This window comes from Uloborus diversus, chromosome 2 (assembly GCF_026930045.1).
Source record: "Uloborus diversus isolate 005 chromosome 2, Udiv.v.3.1, whole genome shotgun sequence".
NCBI lineage: Eukaryota > Metazoa > Arthropoda > Arachnida > Araneae > Uloboridae > Uloborus > Uloborus diversus.
In genome coordinates this window covers 36,486,141-36,503,080 of record NC_072732.1, presented here as the reverse complement: position 1 = coordinate 36,503,080, position 16,940 = coordinate 36,486,141, and the positions used below count along the sequence as shown (strand labels likewise).

General features: G+C 33.1%; 1 protein-coding gene across 3 annotated transcripts in view; it reads left to right on the top strand.

Moving 5' to 3' along the window:
- The window catches only part of LOC129217820 (ecdysone-induced protein 78C-like), a 73,556-nt gene extending 56,834 nt beyond the window's left edge, over positions 1-16,722 (top strand). For all 3 annotated transcript variants that reach the window (XM_054852159.1, XM_054852158.1, XM_054852160.1), the window contains exons 4-7: positions 2,201-2,512; positions 4,560-4,665; positions 15,050-15,325; positions 16,385-16,722. In XM_054852159.1, the coding sequence (XP_054708134.1) occupies positions 2,201-2,512; positions 4,560-4,665; positions 15,050-15,321 (690 nt within the window). In that variant the 3' untranslated portion in view covers positions 15,322-15,325; positions 16,385-16,722. The remainder of the gene's footprint in view (positions 1-2,200; positions 2,513-4,559; positions 4,666-15,049; positions 15,326-16,384) is intronic.
- Positions 16,723-16,940: the final 218 nt, after the last annotated feature.

Genomic DNA, 16,940 nt, shown 5'->3' with positions numbered 1-16,940 from the left:
TTGTCTATTAGAATCAGTGTGCCATGATTATATGCAAAACTTCGTACTTTTTTGCCATAACATTCTCTTGGGAAAGCGCCCTTATATCAGGAAACGCCCTGCCCCTTTTTAGATCTAGGAGAAACACCAATACAGTACAGTAAAAATGTTCTCTGCTTTATGCACAATGGTCAATAAAGAATAAGTGTACAAGCGAGGAAGATAGTGCAAAAATTGTAACAAAAACAACTTTGAATTAGCAATTTTACAGAAAGATTATTCTGTAGTTTTAATTTCCTGCTGAAAAATTATTTTTTTTTTGATTTTCGATTGACTCACGGATAATTTGGAGTTTTAGGTTATAGTGAAGCACCGTTTATAAGTTTCTCTTTTATACGTTTTTCTCAATTATATGTTTTTAAAATTGATCCCTGCAGAGTCTAATACACATTAACCTATACCTATTATATGTTTTTTCATTTGTATGCTTTTTTCTTACAATCCCTTCAAAAACCTATAAACGGTGCTTCACTGTATATATATATTGCATACACATATGTACATATATGTTATTCTGCAAGTCCAAAATCTGTTGGTTAATTGGTTGGTTGTCTTGTCCATGGACTTCCTTCAAATTGTGCCATGTACAGAGATAACTGCCTCAGCTATTTGAAGGCAATGTTCCGAATCTAGGTCTTCTTTGGGGGTGTCTTTAATTGGCTGCAGTGCAGCCAAAATGGCAGGGCAAGAAAAGATGTGATCTGGACTGAGTTCTGTCCCTAAGCAATTTCTGCATCCAATATAGGTCCTGCTTCCGTCAGTCCCTATCTTCATTCCCTTAAAGTGTCTATCCCCCAGTCTTGCTAATGTTTTGGTGGCTCCCCTCTTGGCATTCAACTCACAGATTTGGAACTTGAGCTTGAGGACGATGTTCCTGAATTTTCTCTTCACATAAATGTTTGCATCAAACAGGGGGATATGGTGCTGGTTTTCTCTATTAAGCTGTCGCCCTTCCTTGGCTGAGACGTCTGCATTTTCGTTGCCGTCAATGCCGATGCTGGCAGGTATCCACTGCAAAATACACTATATTTTCTCATATTTGAGTTTGTTTAAAATGAATGCATAATTGTTATTTAATATGATGGTTCGTTAACTAATTTTACTAACGCATATGTATACATTAATTTTTTTTTATCACATTACTTGTTTTTTTTACTGCTGTAATATTTTTTTTTATTTAAATGTTTTTACTATAGGATCAATGATGGGAAATAATTTGAACTTAGTTCATGAGAGAATGCTACTGTTTTATTGATGCTGAACATTAGGATTTCTTAACTGCTTAATTTGTTTGTTTCTGAAAAGTGCTGTTTTAAGAGGATTGCACTTTATAAATTGGTGATATAAAGGTCGTGTACAGTATCAATATTAAAAACTTCACATAATTAATATGTTATTGAAATCAAGAAGAAAAAGTCCATATTTTAATTTTTGATTAAAAAATGTAATATTTTTTATATGTTTTTGTAGTAGCATCTTAAAAGTGTTAAAAGAAAAATAAATACCATATGCTCCATTTTGTTAAACTTTATTCACTCATAAAGGTCAATATTCCTGTTATTGATCTAATATTACTACCACAAACTTTTATTTTCTGGGAAATATTTGATGTACATTTGAGGCAGTGAAAAGCAGAGGGATGTAAGTGCCAAAATTAAAAATTTGGAGATAATCAGTATAAATGGTAGGTGAATCTCTCTTCTATTTTGGGGCAAGAGTTAGTACTAGTAGCAAAGGAGTGCACAGAAAATTTGTGGCCCGTCACAAATGACTTTTACGGCTTCCCTCCATATTGTTTACCCCTGCTTCTTTACATATATTTCGGCAATCTCGAGCCCCCTTCGGGCCCGGGTCAACAGGTGTCCCTTCTCCCCCCCCCCTGTGCATGCCCCTGACTAGTAGCCCTGGTAGGTGTTACTACACAGCAAGATTTAGAAAAACAACTCGATAAAAGCCAAACTAGGACTGGAAATTAAAACTTAGAACTCCACTAACATCCCTTTGCTTCTCATTGCCTCATTTCGCTTTTTAAGTGATTATGTGGTTCTTTCCAACATAACGTTCATATATCATTGTTATCCTACATGTGATGCTGTGTATTTAATTCGGAATATACATTATAATGTTGCAGAAATTAAAGATACTCTTTCTTTTGCTACAGGCTATGACTGAACATCAACATAATGCTGTTGAAGGTCAGGTTGGAGCTGGAAGCTTAGAACTACAGAAAATTATAATGTGGCAACAATTTGCATCATTACTTACTCCATCAATTCAGCAGATAGTTGAATTTGCTAAACGTATACCAGGATTTCAGGATCTAATACAAGATGACAAGCTTTTATGTATTAAATTGGGGTTCTTTGAAATTTGGCTCGTTCATGCTGCACGTCTAATTAATCCCATGGATGGTACGATAACATTCAACGATGGTAGCTATGTGTCTAAAAATCAGCTAGAAGTAATGTTTGATGTAAGTTTGTTTCTCTTTGTATATTTATGATTTGTATGAAATTTTATTTTTGTATATTTTTCTCTTCTAAACTGCAGTTTTAAAGTTCAATAACTTAAAATGCAATCTTAACAATAAAAGTTTATCTTTATGTAAATAGAGAGATATTTTAGAAAAAGTATTTTCTCTGGATTTTAAAAGTAGTCTACCTGGTCAATACTGGTACCGTTGGATATAGGGCATCCAGGGAAAGCCATTCCACCCTGTCTCACCTTGCTAAGCCTTAAGTGATAGGACAGCCAGGGGTAAAAGCATCAAAACCATCAATCCTCATCCACCCCAGGCGTTATTGAGCCATTGTGCATGGCGAACAGGAGTTTATGAGTGAAGCCCCCTTTCCTAGTTTTTTTAATAAAAAAAACTTCTTTACGGTTGACTTTTGATTAGAGTACAGTATACGTAAGAAAATATACATCCTGGAAATGGATTTATCTCAATCTACCTAATAAAAATGTTCATATAATTAAATAAATAGTAAATTCATTATTATAAAGTTTTTTTTTTTTTTTTTTTTCAAAATATTAAGTCTATAAGCTTTTGTTTCGTCTAATATGTAAATCCTTTCCCTCCCCATCATGTCTGTTAAGAGAATTGCTGTGATATGACATTTGGCACAACAACTGAGTCTTATGAGAGTGATATTGTGTGCACTAAAAAACTTGATTGCAACATACTTTTGGATTAAAAATAAAGTCATTTCTTGCACCACCAATATTTAAAATGTCAAATGTTTTTAAATGTGTTGAATTTTATGATTCTCCAAAACAGTCCTCATTTTAAAATTTACAGTTAGTTTTTCCCCTAGTTATTTACTTCATGTGTTACTTTGGTAATACTACTATAAAAGTTCAATAATTAGCCAATAATCATTGAAACAGGGTAAAAATGTATCATTAACATTTTTATCTTTCCCCAATTATGGTTCATTATCTGATTATTGTATTAGTTTAGTTGTTTTATGATGTGACACTTATTCATTATTCTCTCTTTTTATTCAGGTTAACTCTTGATTTGAATTTTATATCTAGTGTTCGGTTCTTAACATTGAAATTAGAAAAATATTTTGTCTGAGTTAATCATTACCTAAAGTTTTTATTTATTATCTTCATTTTCAGTTTAGATGATGTTTTATTGATTTCTGTTTTTCGGAAATTAAAGGACAGAATTTGTGTTCAGTAACATTACGAGAGTGCTAATATTGGTATCAAAAAGCAGTCTCCTACTAACTTCTTATTTAACATACAATACTGTTAAAGTGTTTTACTCGATGATAAAGTATAGTTTTGGATATGACCCTGTTAGTATTAATTATATTGTATATGTATATTGTTTATCAACAAGACGGAGACTTGAGTGTGTCGAAAGTTAAATTATATTTATCTCTTTTATAATGTGAAATGTGTGATCTGAAATTATATCAACATTAGTTATAGATATTTGACACTCTGTGAAGAACATTTTCTAGTAAAATTCTTGCTTTTAAAGCTTATTATTAAGGCATTTAATCCAAAATGTTGTGGTGGTAACGATAACATAAATGAAAAATTACTGGTATTTTAAGTTTTGAAGTAAAAGAGTGGTAAACAAAGATTAGAGGCTTATCTTAATTTATGGATTTTTTTTCAAAAATGCAATGCATCATGTGACTGCTAAAACAAAAAATCTTTCACTGAGTAATTTGAATATTCATTTTATGAAAAATGTTCAACAATAGTTTACAATTAATGTAAAAAAATATTCCTTTTCCAGGAGTTTTCACTATAAAAATAAGCGTAGTAATTTCTTATGTATTTCTTTTGTATCCCATAGCATTGCCAATAAGATAATTAAAAATATTGATTAATTAGTCAAAATTTTCACAAGTTTTATGTGTGCATAAGTTTGATGTTATACTATTCTGTCTTTTTCTTTTTTAATTCCTTTTTTTTCTCTGAAGTTCAATCATGATTGAAATTTTTATATACATTCAAATAACATTATTGACTACATTAATCTATTTACCTTCTAGCGAGAATTTGTTTCCCTTGTGTTCAATTTTGTATGCTGGTTCAATGACTTGCAACTGAATGACATTGAAATCGGTTTATACTGTGCTGTTGTGCTTCTTACTGCAGGTATTGATTATATCATTTTACCTTTTAAGTAAAATATTATGGAAAATACTGGAATTTATGGCTGTAATAATTGTTTAAATTTATCTATTCATATAGATTTGATGACTACTATCTTGCTTATTGAAAATTACAGTTGGCTCTCTGTTTAACGACGCCCTATTTAACGATTTTCTCTATCTAAAGACGGCTTATCACAGTCCTGGATGCTCCACTGTAGTTTTCAAAGCATTCTATTTACGGACGTATTCTACTTATAGGCAATGTTTTGTTGTTCCTTGAAAGTCGTTAAACAGAGAATCAACTGTATTAATATAAAGCCTAGATTATGAGAAAGAGTTAACTCACATAAATAAATGTTCTCTGCTTATTATTGGAACAAGCCTTTAACATAAATTGTCAATTGTTAGACTTTTAACAGTGCTTCTTAAGTTTGTTTTCTCAATAAATTAATTCAAAATCCCCTTTTTTCATTTCGAACAAAAGAGGAAAAAAAGGTATTTAGAGATATTCTTTTAACTAGGGGGCTATCGCCCCCTGCTCGCTATCGCTCGCCAACCCCCGGAACTGCTTACGCAGTTCCCTGTGGATCGCTTCGCGATCCATGCTCGCTTCGCTCGCTCGCTGTATGCCAATACATTAGCCTAGCTAAAATTTTCCGTAAAAATTAAAGTTGGTAATTGCATTTAGGTCACCATCCATTTAACCAATATGAAAATTACGTTCATAATGTTAATTTGTCTGCTTTAGCCAGATTTTCGACAGTTTAACTTTGCTGTATGTAAGATGACTGCCTTGGCAATGTGCACAACTTTACCATTATAGATACAAAAGTGTCTGTCATTGCTTTGGAGAGATTGCACTTCTACCTGTTGGTCCGCGGAAGGTATTTTATTTCCCTTCTACCACCCATTGGAAAACCAATGAAGGCATTCCCCTATCCGCCACCTGGGGACGCGCCCTCTAGGGGTTACAGGCTCCCCCGAGGGATGTATTTACATTATTTACACTCTTATATATTTACATATTTACACTCTTATATATTCTAATCTGAGAAAACTTCCTCATATACACAATTAAAAATGTCCCGTTTGGGAGCCACAACTGACACTGCTTCAAAAGATCTTGTTCTTGATAATGCCACATAGAGCTGGCCATGACTAAAAACAGGCTCAGAGAGCACCAAACATATTTTCTCAAACGTTTGTCCTTCTTGTTGTTATTCTGAATCCTTGCCACGTCACGAACAAAAAATGGTTTAACTAAAAACGCGAAAACTCGCCAAGGCTACTTTGCTTGCACAATACTAAAACTACTATAACCCTAAACAAATTTGGCGAAACCTTTCAGCTGAGAATAAAAGGAATAAAGTAAATTCTTTCTCGGTTATTCATTTTGAACTGAACTGTCGTACTGAAGCAGAGAATAGACGACGCTCAAAGCGCCTACGCGTTCAAAACAACATTGCCGATGAACATGATTGTGGAGCAATGTGTGAAGAATGCGAATTTTGTGGTGCTCTTTATTGGCAGAAAGAGCGTAATACTGCAAATAAATATACTAAATGTTGCCATGACGGAAAGGTGCGGTTACCGGCATTGTGTGACGCACCTGATCTGTTGAAGGAACTGCTGACTGAAAATTCCCCAGCCGCTAAAAATTATCGGCAGCGAATCAGAGAATACAACTCTGGAAATGGCTCGTCTTAAATTGGATTCAAGAACGGTTTCCTGCCTTCTTTGAGCTTTTCTTTGCTGATTAAGGTTGAAATGGGCCACAGCCCGACTCAAACTCATCTCAAAAAAAAAAAAAGTTCGTTGAGTATTCTGTGATTCAAGATTTCAAAACAACGTAGAAGTTTGTTTACATGATTTATCGGCGAAGTGTTGCCAACAGAGGTTTAGAAATTCACCCCTTCATTTGCCGGCACGTAAGAGAATTATATATATAGATTTTCATAATGAATGTAGATTCACACGTATCTTTTGCTCTTGGAGAGCAATGATGTATAATTTTCCCACCATGTTAATATTTTCATTTCAAACATTACTGAATGTAATAATTGTTTTTTTTTTTTTTTTAATTTAACTTATGCCAGAACTAGGCATAAATGCCAATACTCTTTAGTGGGCAGCCCAATATAGCTCAGAAAAACATATGAAACAATTGAATTCATTAGCAGTATTTTCATCTCACAGGCCTGGGCAAAGAATGAGATTACCCAATACATCTGGATAATTCATTTAGAATGAAATTACCCAATAAAAAAACCCTAACTATATTCCTTGATTAGTTTGGAAATAACTTCACGTTGATTGGTCTTGAATCTAGCTGTGATGATTCTTTTGATGGCATGGCAGCAAACAGGAGGATCTAATTGTGTAAGATTTTGAGTCTGCAATTAGCAAGAGCATCAGCAAATTTGTTACCTTCGACACCACAATGACTTGGTATCTACTGCAGGGTAACTTTGTCCTCCATCTGTCAATAAATTAATTAATAGCTGCCATTTCAGAACAACTTTAATTTTAGAAGAAGAACCTAAGAATTAGCCATAATAGTCGAAGAAAATCAAATGTACTGTAGAAGCGGGTGACTATGGTAGTTTTGGTACATTTCTGACTGTAATTACTCAACATTCATTCAAAAAAAAAAATTAAGTTGCGTTATTATTATAGTTTAGGACCTTGACCTTAGATTCCGACCCTGAAATAATTTTGAACTTTGCCCATGCCCCTTCCAGAGCAGTTTTTCTTTGTACTATTCTCACCCTCTCATTGCAGGTGAGAATGGTACAGCACAGGTTTCAACATTTTCAAATTAGTCCAGTCATATTATACAAAAAAGGGGCTAAAATCACAAAGCACGATGTAGTTCTGATTTTTTAATATGTTGTTTGGGTCAGTTAGAGTAATGTAAATCTAAGTTTGCAGTTTTCAAAAACCTGTGCTCGCTGCGTAATTCGCAAAAACTGCGTAATTTTCGGACGTTTTTAGTTTTTTATTTTTAATTCCTAAACTATCCAACTTTTGATACTAAATGTCAATATCCATTTTAAAGCACATTAAATTTTGAACAATTTAAGCTCAAGTGACGTTCTGTACGACCAATAGTTTAGGAGATATCATACTTCAAAGATTGACCATTTTTGGTGAAAAATAAAATAATTATGCTTCGATTGCATCTTAGGCCAAACATTGACATCAATTCCTATTCAACAAGAAAAAAACTGGATATAATGTTACAGTAAATTCAATTGGCTTTCATTTAAGCCAAAAAGTCTATAGATTCAATAGTTCTTTTACAATCTCAAAACAAACAAATAATCGGAAAATTCGATTTTTGAAGAAATTAGACAGAACAATTTTCAAGACAATATAGAAGATCCTATTCTCCTAGTCTAAAAAAAAGGGGGCAAAGAATGATATAATAAGACTCTAGTGTGTGTTTATATAAGTTATCTGTGTTGGGTAAACTCACCAGTTATGAAAAGGAAAAAAAATAGGCCAATAGTCGACAGCCTTATGGCAGGTAATGCAAACATTCCTTCCCCTACTTATCTTTACCTTTCACATTGATGAATTTTTGGTCGCATTCCGTTTTTCGACTGGAAAGTAAGCTACCGAGTTTTAATTTGAATAAAGAATATTTTTGATATCAGAAGAATTTGTAAAGAGATTCAATTATCCGATGACAGGCGAGCAAAGAAAAAATGAAAGTTCACTCATTCTTTTTGAAAAAGAAATTAAACCTCTTCAGGTTCATCATATCAAATGTGTAAAGTTTCAGCGGGAAACCTAGAGTGAAAAGGGCCTCCCTGTAAACTTTAAGTGCAATATTATCGAATGACTATACTTATTGAAAAATCATTCAAGCAGAAAGAATGGAAAATAGGGATACACCTGGAAACATTAACCAAAATGCTTCCTTTTTTTCACTAGCAGGTCTCGGTTTCCACTAAAAAAATGATCGCCTACATTTACAACAGATCTGAAAAAGGGAATTTATTCAAAAGATTTTTTATGTACACTGAAATAAACTTCATGGCTTTTGAGAATCAATAAATTTTCGCCTAGTTTGTGAGCATACTTGGGTAATGAATAGGTTTGAATGAAATTATTGGAGAACAAAAGAGAAGAAATCCATAGTGGCAACATATTAAACAATTCAGCTGTCTGCTTTTTTGGGGAGTTTCATGAATTGTGTTCATGTTAAACTTTATTGGAGGACTGGAATGACTCTGGGACGTTTGTACTTTCTTTGGATACACCAGAACGACTGCACGCTAGAGAAATATGATTATATTTGACTTCTCAACATCAGAGTGCCCCAGTAGAAGCAGTTTTCCAAATCGCATAATAAAGGATACCTCAATAATGAGTTGCTCCCAAGGTTTGGACTTGAGGGCATTGAAAATAAAAGAAAAAACAAGAAGAGAAACAGATTGAAACATTATCCAAACCGCCGTCGAAAAAAGTACATCTCAACAGATCGTGATCGTTGATGGAGAGCATGTGGATCTACTTTTTTTTTTTTGATGTTTTTGTCTCAAACATTCAAAATATTTTCTTCTCGAAAAGTAACAAAGTCCAGTTAATTTGTATTCAGCTTAATAATTTTTTTTTTAACCGAGGAAAAATGGAATAGCTCTTAGATTCGTATTCTTTCTTCACGCAGTTATTGGATATGATATCACATCTTCCCATGTGTGGCAAAGAAAAACAAAGCTGTGCTGTGTTTTTTAAATGAACCGGTGTTAGGTTTACCAGGCCACCATAGCTTTCCTGCATGAAGTGAGTCACGAAACTTTAGCCGAAGCTGTAGAGATGGAGCTAGTTGCTCTGTATGGAAATGAGACATCCACCGATATCCTTCGACATTATTTAATTCTTCCCTACAAAGCGCCACTTTAGTTTAAATTTATTGTGCTTTAAAACGGGTATTCACATTTAGTATTAAAAGTTGGATAGTTTAGGAGTTAAAAAAAAAACTGAAAAAAGTCCGAAAATTTTGCAGTTTTTCGCGAACTACGCAGCGAGCACAGGTTTTTGAAAACTGCAAACTCAGGTTTACTATACCCTAACTGACCCAAACAACATATTAAAAAATCAGAACTACATCACACTTTGCGATTTCAATGTCTAATATGACTGGACTATATAGATTTTGGCGGATTGTATCATACTCCTACATCTCTTATATTTTAACAGGAGAGTTGTAAATGTAAGTTATGCTGAAAGTTGAACTTTGGAGAGTCAGGTACATCATAATATTGAGACAAAACAAAGGCTTTGTTTTCTTCATAATTTTTGAAGATGGATACCAAATCTTATCTTTTTCAGGCGACTGCTAAAACTTACCTTGCTTCAACATTGTTTCTTCACTTCAAACTCACTTGCATCTACTTCAAACTCATTTGCATCTACACCCGTGATTTTTCCTGGGTACTTTTTCCCCTGATAACCCAACGCAGTCGCCAAAATTTCGACTAATTACTGTACTACACTCACCCTCCAAATTATAAACTTCACACATTTGCAACTGTAGCAACTTTAAAATATTTTAGTTTTGAATGAAAATTGGAGATAACTTTCTTTATGTAATATGAAAGTGAAAGGTACTTACCAAATTGTGATTCCTTCTACGCTAAAGGTCCACCGACATGAATTTCTGAGCTACCTACAAACACGTAGCACCAGTTGTTCGCAACAAATAAATTCACAATCACCAGGTTATTCTTCTGGTGGGCCATTTTGAGTGATAAAACTCTCTCATCACCAGAGAAGGTTGCACAATAGTTTCTATTGAAACTGAGCTAGCCCAGAATGTACTTTGAACGCTTATTACATAAAAACTGAAGTTTGTATCATTCTCACCCACTTTTACGGTAATAATAGTGTAAATATATCAATTGTAGACATTATATAATTAATTCCACCACTATCTAATGTTTTATAAATGAAAACATTTTTTAGATGGATTAATTGCATACTGTGGCGAATTTACCATGTCACAATTGGGATGAACCTGCAAAGAGATACAAAAAAAAATGCTAATAATAGATGTTCTGTATGGTTCAGTGCTAGAAAATGGGGCTGCCAAACTTATAAATCTGACCCTGTTTGCATACCTTTCACTTTGATATGTGTTCATATTTTAATTTCAAAGGCTTTATTATTTATGTTTAAATAATTTATAGAATATACTTTTTTGTGTAATTAGCAGGCTTCGAGTCAATTACGAGAAAATGTAACTGATTAAGATTATAATCCTCAAGTCAAAATGTAATTACGATTACAGCGATGATTAGATTGTGTAAAAAGTGTTAATCGATTACAATTATGATATGCTGATTACGATTTTGATTACAATTACAGACTCGGTGTGGGGGGGGGGATACTGCACACCGGGACACACATTTGTATACCTGTACATATATATATATATTATTCTCATACCACACTTGTGGTAACAATGTCACAGAATTGTGGTTTTTGATTTACTAATATTGTAGAGATAACCAGGTCCTATTTATCGCACAGGCACCGGGGCTCGTGCCTTGGGCAGGAATGCAGGACATTTCTAAGGGGCTGAAAATCCATAATGTGTTTTTTTCTTTTGTTTTCTATGCCAACATAAATAAGCATTTTACAGAAAGAAAAGAAACTGATATTTAATTCGTGATTTTGTATGTCTTAAACTGAAATTTTTCAAAAGTGTCAAAAGAAAAAAAACGTAAGGACAATCAAATGCACAAGAGCACTAGTACGCTTTATAAGGGTTTTGTGGCACCTGACTGACACCACGGTGGTGTCGGTTCTAATCAGTCGCTCTTTTATCAATCTAAGTGTGAAAGGGGCGGAAAGCATGTGTTTGTGCATTTGATATTGTTCTCTTTGTCAGGCGGCAGCTGCGCTTGTTTGTTTGCTATTGACAGATGAAAAGGAAAATTGATGATCAATTCTAAAATCTGGGGGGACAGAGACATTCCTGTTCCTGTCAAAGGCACCTGCGGGCTACAAAGCAAATAGAGCTTGTTTATGATCCTCAGCCGTTAACGACCACTAAACAGCAAAGCCTTAGGCTCTGACTAAAAAGTTTGAAGTCGTGTTTCTATTGAACTCTTATATTTTCTCCACACCATTGTGGAATCGCAACTTAAAAGTTTTCACTTTCAACAAGTCAAGATTAAACGATTACAAGGCAAAATTATGATTGATTGAATTAGATTACTGTTACGATTATGCAAGAAACACTTGATTAAAATTACGATTACAAGATTACTAACGGTTCATTGCCAGATTATGATTACAGAAAACTGTAATTAGTTACGCGGATTACAATTACGTAATCAAAAATTACTCCAAGCCTGGTAATTAGTTATATTATTAAGCATTTACCAGTAAATAAACACAGCCTAGTGAAGGAACAGCTCTGCCGTGCTGAGCTTAAAAGTCACATCTGCACTTTTCATCACAATTGAGTTACGGTCACCAGGTGGTTCTTTGTCACATAGTTAACCTAAATACAATGTTTTATGGTCATTTGTCAATGGGAAATTATTTTTAAAAATTCTAAAAAAGTTGCAAGTAAATCATGTACATGGAGGAACAAAACTTTAAACAGCAATTTCTCCTTTTGAACTCAGCTGCAAATAGGACTTTCGTGCTTAGCATGGCAGAACTAATTATTAAATAAGGTTTCTGGTTTCAAAAGTTTTTTCTCAAAGGAATTGTCAACAGTAACTTCCTTCTATACAATGACTGAAAAATTATGTATTCTTTCTCTGATTAGATGTGTTTATTTATCAGGTTGTCACACTTTTTTTCATTTAACCTCCTCCGCCCCCTAGAGTTCTCCATGGCTTTCCCTGAATAATAACACTTATTAGTGAAAATATTTTTACTGTTGTACTATACTTTTGCTGTTTTTAACGTAACTGTAAATTCCTGAAAGTGAAATTGTGCTTAAGTGTCCATTTACTGGTCAAATAACCTCATATAACTTTGAAAATCCCTTTCATTATAGATCTACAGAAAAGTTGATTTTTTTAAATAATATATATGGATTAAATTCTCTTTTCTCATAGTACACAGTGATGTTGCACATTTTTTGCTAAGTAGGGTAACACCCCCCAATAATTGGCAGGTTACCAGGGATAGGCACTTCTAACAAAAATGTCCTAAAATAAGATTCATATCCAATCTTTTAAAAGTAGAAATCTATATATCCACTGAATGAACATTTACTTTAAAGATTATAACTTCAATTCATGTTACTAAATGGTAGCAGAGCTTAAGAAAGAGAAATAGTTGTGGCTTGTGTCAAATCAGCCATTTTTGTTGCAAAAGCTTCCTCTGTCTTAAGGCAAGCATACGCATCAATCCATTAAAATCTGACTTAAAATATATTTTAAACTTTCGTTGTCAAAAACTTTGTTTAGTTAAAAGGTGTTACTTTGAGTGGGTAGAAATATATTTTTGTCCCTTTTTGGAGTTTTGAAATAATGCTGGATGCCATTTAGTGGTGATTCAGTTTTGCTAGTCTCCAGTAATTGGCACATGTGCCTATAAACACTAATGTGTTGTGCAATATGTCACTAGTTTGATTTCCGATCCTTTTTCAGCAACTATACTGTATGGGTTCTATTATTGATTTGAATCCTTCAAAATACGCTGTTAAAATTTAAGAGAATTAATAAAAAACATATGTTTGGCCATCAGTACGATATTGCTACGGTAGAGAATCGGTTCATTTTTTATTGTCCCTTAGAATCATCGGGTCAATGTTCCTAATGTTCCTTTTTCTGTGGAAACAGCTATAATTCGTAAAATCGAAACTGCCTACCGACTAATGAAACAGCAATAATCTCGATATTTTTTTCTATGCAACACTTCAAATTTAATTTTATTTCTCTAAAATATTTTTTCAACGTCAAGATGTGTGATATAACATTAATTTATGTAAAATTACCTATTTTAAATTAACAGTAATTATGCTTCTTATGGTGATAAAATTTGTATGTAATCTAATATGGAAAAATAAAGTGATATTCCAGTTCTACTACCATGTGCCAATTACTGGATCACAAGGTGTCATACACTGGGGTATCAGGTGCCAATTACTGGGGATTTTGGTAACGTTTTATAAAAATATTTTTTATAAAAATATCATTTCAAATATTTTTGATTTTAGTGAACTAAATAGATGCACAGATGTGCATTGTTTAATGCAGAAATATTTGCAAGTGAATATTTTTTTTTCTAAGTAATGAAAACAGAAATAAGTTTAAGGACAAATTCTTAAAAGTGCCAATTACTGGGGTCGTTACCCAATGAGTATTTTAATTTCAATCACCAGCTCATTCAATTTTTAAAACTATGCTCAGTAGATTTTTAGGTGTATGAATAAGCTTTCTCTTAATATGCATGAATCAGCTCATACTTCATTCATGTGAGCGATAACATTGTATACTTTTTGGAACTTATTTTTGTTTTATTTTTGATATTGTGTATTACATACTTGAGAAATAAAATTATTTTTGATTGCAGTCTGTTTGTTGGCTGATTACAGTTTAAAGACAGATACTTTATCAAAATATGTGACTAAATATGACCCTCATGTCTACTAGGCTGCAATAACAAAGGGGGAATCTGAATGGGGCTGCTTGCTGTTTTTGGGGATTGGTGAATGATGGCCATGGCAGGTTTGGGGGCCTGTCGCAATTTGTTTTTTGGGCCCTTATGTCTTTCACAGAACTAAGTAAAACATTTATTATATGCATTTTTGTATCTCTTTCGGAGCTCCTGTGATCGTGATGCCTTTCACAATTGTGACATTTTTGACATAGTTAATCTGCCACTAGAGTGGGTAGTACTCTAGTTTTTAAATAAAGTACAGTAAATATCTACAATAAGTATTTAGTTTAAAAGGAAAAAAAAATCATTAGTTGCTGTTTATTCCATATTTAAGCAACTTTATTTTGGTTGCTGAAAAACCTCTGTTCTGCAGTAACCCTTGAATTTTGCATTTGGTCTATTAATACATAATACGTATAAGACAGTGAGAAGCTAAAGGATGCAAATGCCAAAATTTAAAAAATGGAGGTAACCAGTACAAGTAGTAGGAGGAGAACCTCTTCTGCTTTGCGGCAAAAGATAGTGCTAGTAGCCTGGTAGGTGCTGCTGTACAGCATGATTTAGAAAAAAATAAATAAAAAATTGAAAGCCTACCTAGGACCAGAACTTTAAATGCGTCTTACTCAAAATTTTATAAAGTTCACTTACATCCCTTTGCTTATCACTGCCTCATATGAGCACATATACGTAATGTTTATAAAATTACAAGTATATATATATATATATATATTTTAATTTCTTTTTTGCAGAACGTGATGGCATATATGATCACAAAGCTATTCAAATGAGGCAAGAAAAAGTGATAGAAGCATTAAAATGTCTGTTGAATGACAATCATCCTTCAGAACCTCATATGTTTGCAACACTCATATCAAGACTACCCGAGTTACGCATCCTGGGAGAGAAACATTTAGATCATCTTAGGTGGTTTCGAGCAAACTGGGTTCACATCAACTTAGCTCCATTGTTTGCTGAAGTTTTTGACATTCCAAAATCAGACCTTGATCTTGTACAACGATAGTAAAGTAAGTTAATAATAAATTTATGAAGCAAATGATTCAATTTGTGTGCGAATGAAAACAAGATTTTGTTCTTCAACTGTTGACATCACATTGGTGTTTGCTGTGAGTTTTAAGGTTTTTGTGTGGAGCAATTTTTGTGTGTATTCATGAGATGTATTGATTTGCGTTTCATTGTGCAAAAGGACTGTCCATAAACACTAATAGTTAAAAAGCCAACTTAGGTTGACCTACCCTCATTCAAATGAATATTTTATGTAAAATAATGTGTAATTTTCGCAAAATATGCTAAGGTTATCTTTGCACTACCTTGCATAACTATTTTTTACTAAATATTGCTTAAGTCAATTTTTTCCAATAGTCAACCCTCATGGAATTCCCAAAATTTTAAATCCTAAATCAAGATTAAACAGTGTAAATATAATGCTAAAGTAATTTTGTCTTATTCTTACTGTCCCTAATAGGGTTGTCAGGTGCTAAAAGATGTGCTATTGTGAGTAATTTACCTTCTTCCAGTTTCCTCATAAGTCATACCTAAAAATTTAGTTAAAAATATTACAAACACGATGGTATAGGACAAGGGTTCCCGAATGCTTAGCACAGACCCTGTGTACGGTAGGATGTCAGTACAGTTGGATGTTTTAATAAATGCATGTTTTTTTAACCTAAAACGTGGGAAATATAATATTCTATAATTCCATTGTACTGTATTTGGATTCAATGTTTTAATTCTAAGTAGGATGAGTAGGATGAAGATTCTGAAAAGACAGCAAAGGAATTAGAAAGGGATACTTAAAAGAAGGACATCCAATAAATGTTGGATGTGTCTTCATCTATGAGGTCATATGTTCTGCATTGGCAAAGACATGAGCTTAAAAAAAGGTTCTTTGTAATCTTGAAACAATTGCTAAAATTTGAGAAATTTGTTCTTCATTAATATTGTTAACACAAAAATATTGTTTTATTTCTTACAACAAAAGATTTTTTTTAAAGCTATCAATCATAAATAACCAGTTTTCTAGGTAGATAACTAGTAAATAATTTTTTAAATTTTATCTTTTCTAGGTTATAATTGTTTGACATGCAGGCCATGGATTCTTCAGACCAATTCTATACCACTGATAGTGAATTATCTAGTACAACTTGAGTGCTTTTGTTTGTGTGAATGTATAAATTATTAGCTTTTTGCAGAACACCCTGCAGCTTTATGTACTCATTCTTCATCCTGTAGATATCATACTTGGGGCCACACAAAATTTTATTTATTGGTCATTGTGAAGATAGCTTTCAATATTAGACAAGGCATCTGGTTATTACACTGTGATTATAGTAGTTGAAAATCAACAAATGTTAATTAGTATATGAGCCATTCATATAAAGTGGAATAAGTTCTTTGATATAAGAACCCCACCAATAATTAAAAAATTATGAAATGAAAAAAATTTTACATTTCATATTATTATTTTTTTTTTTTTTGGGGGGGGGGGGGGCTTTTTATAAATTGTGTGATGCAGAGAAAGTGGGGGCTTAATACAAGTTAACATCACATCACCCTATTTTCAATTTGCTCCACCGAAAGATTTGCATTTAAAAACTAAAGTTTAATAATTGATTTATTCTT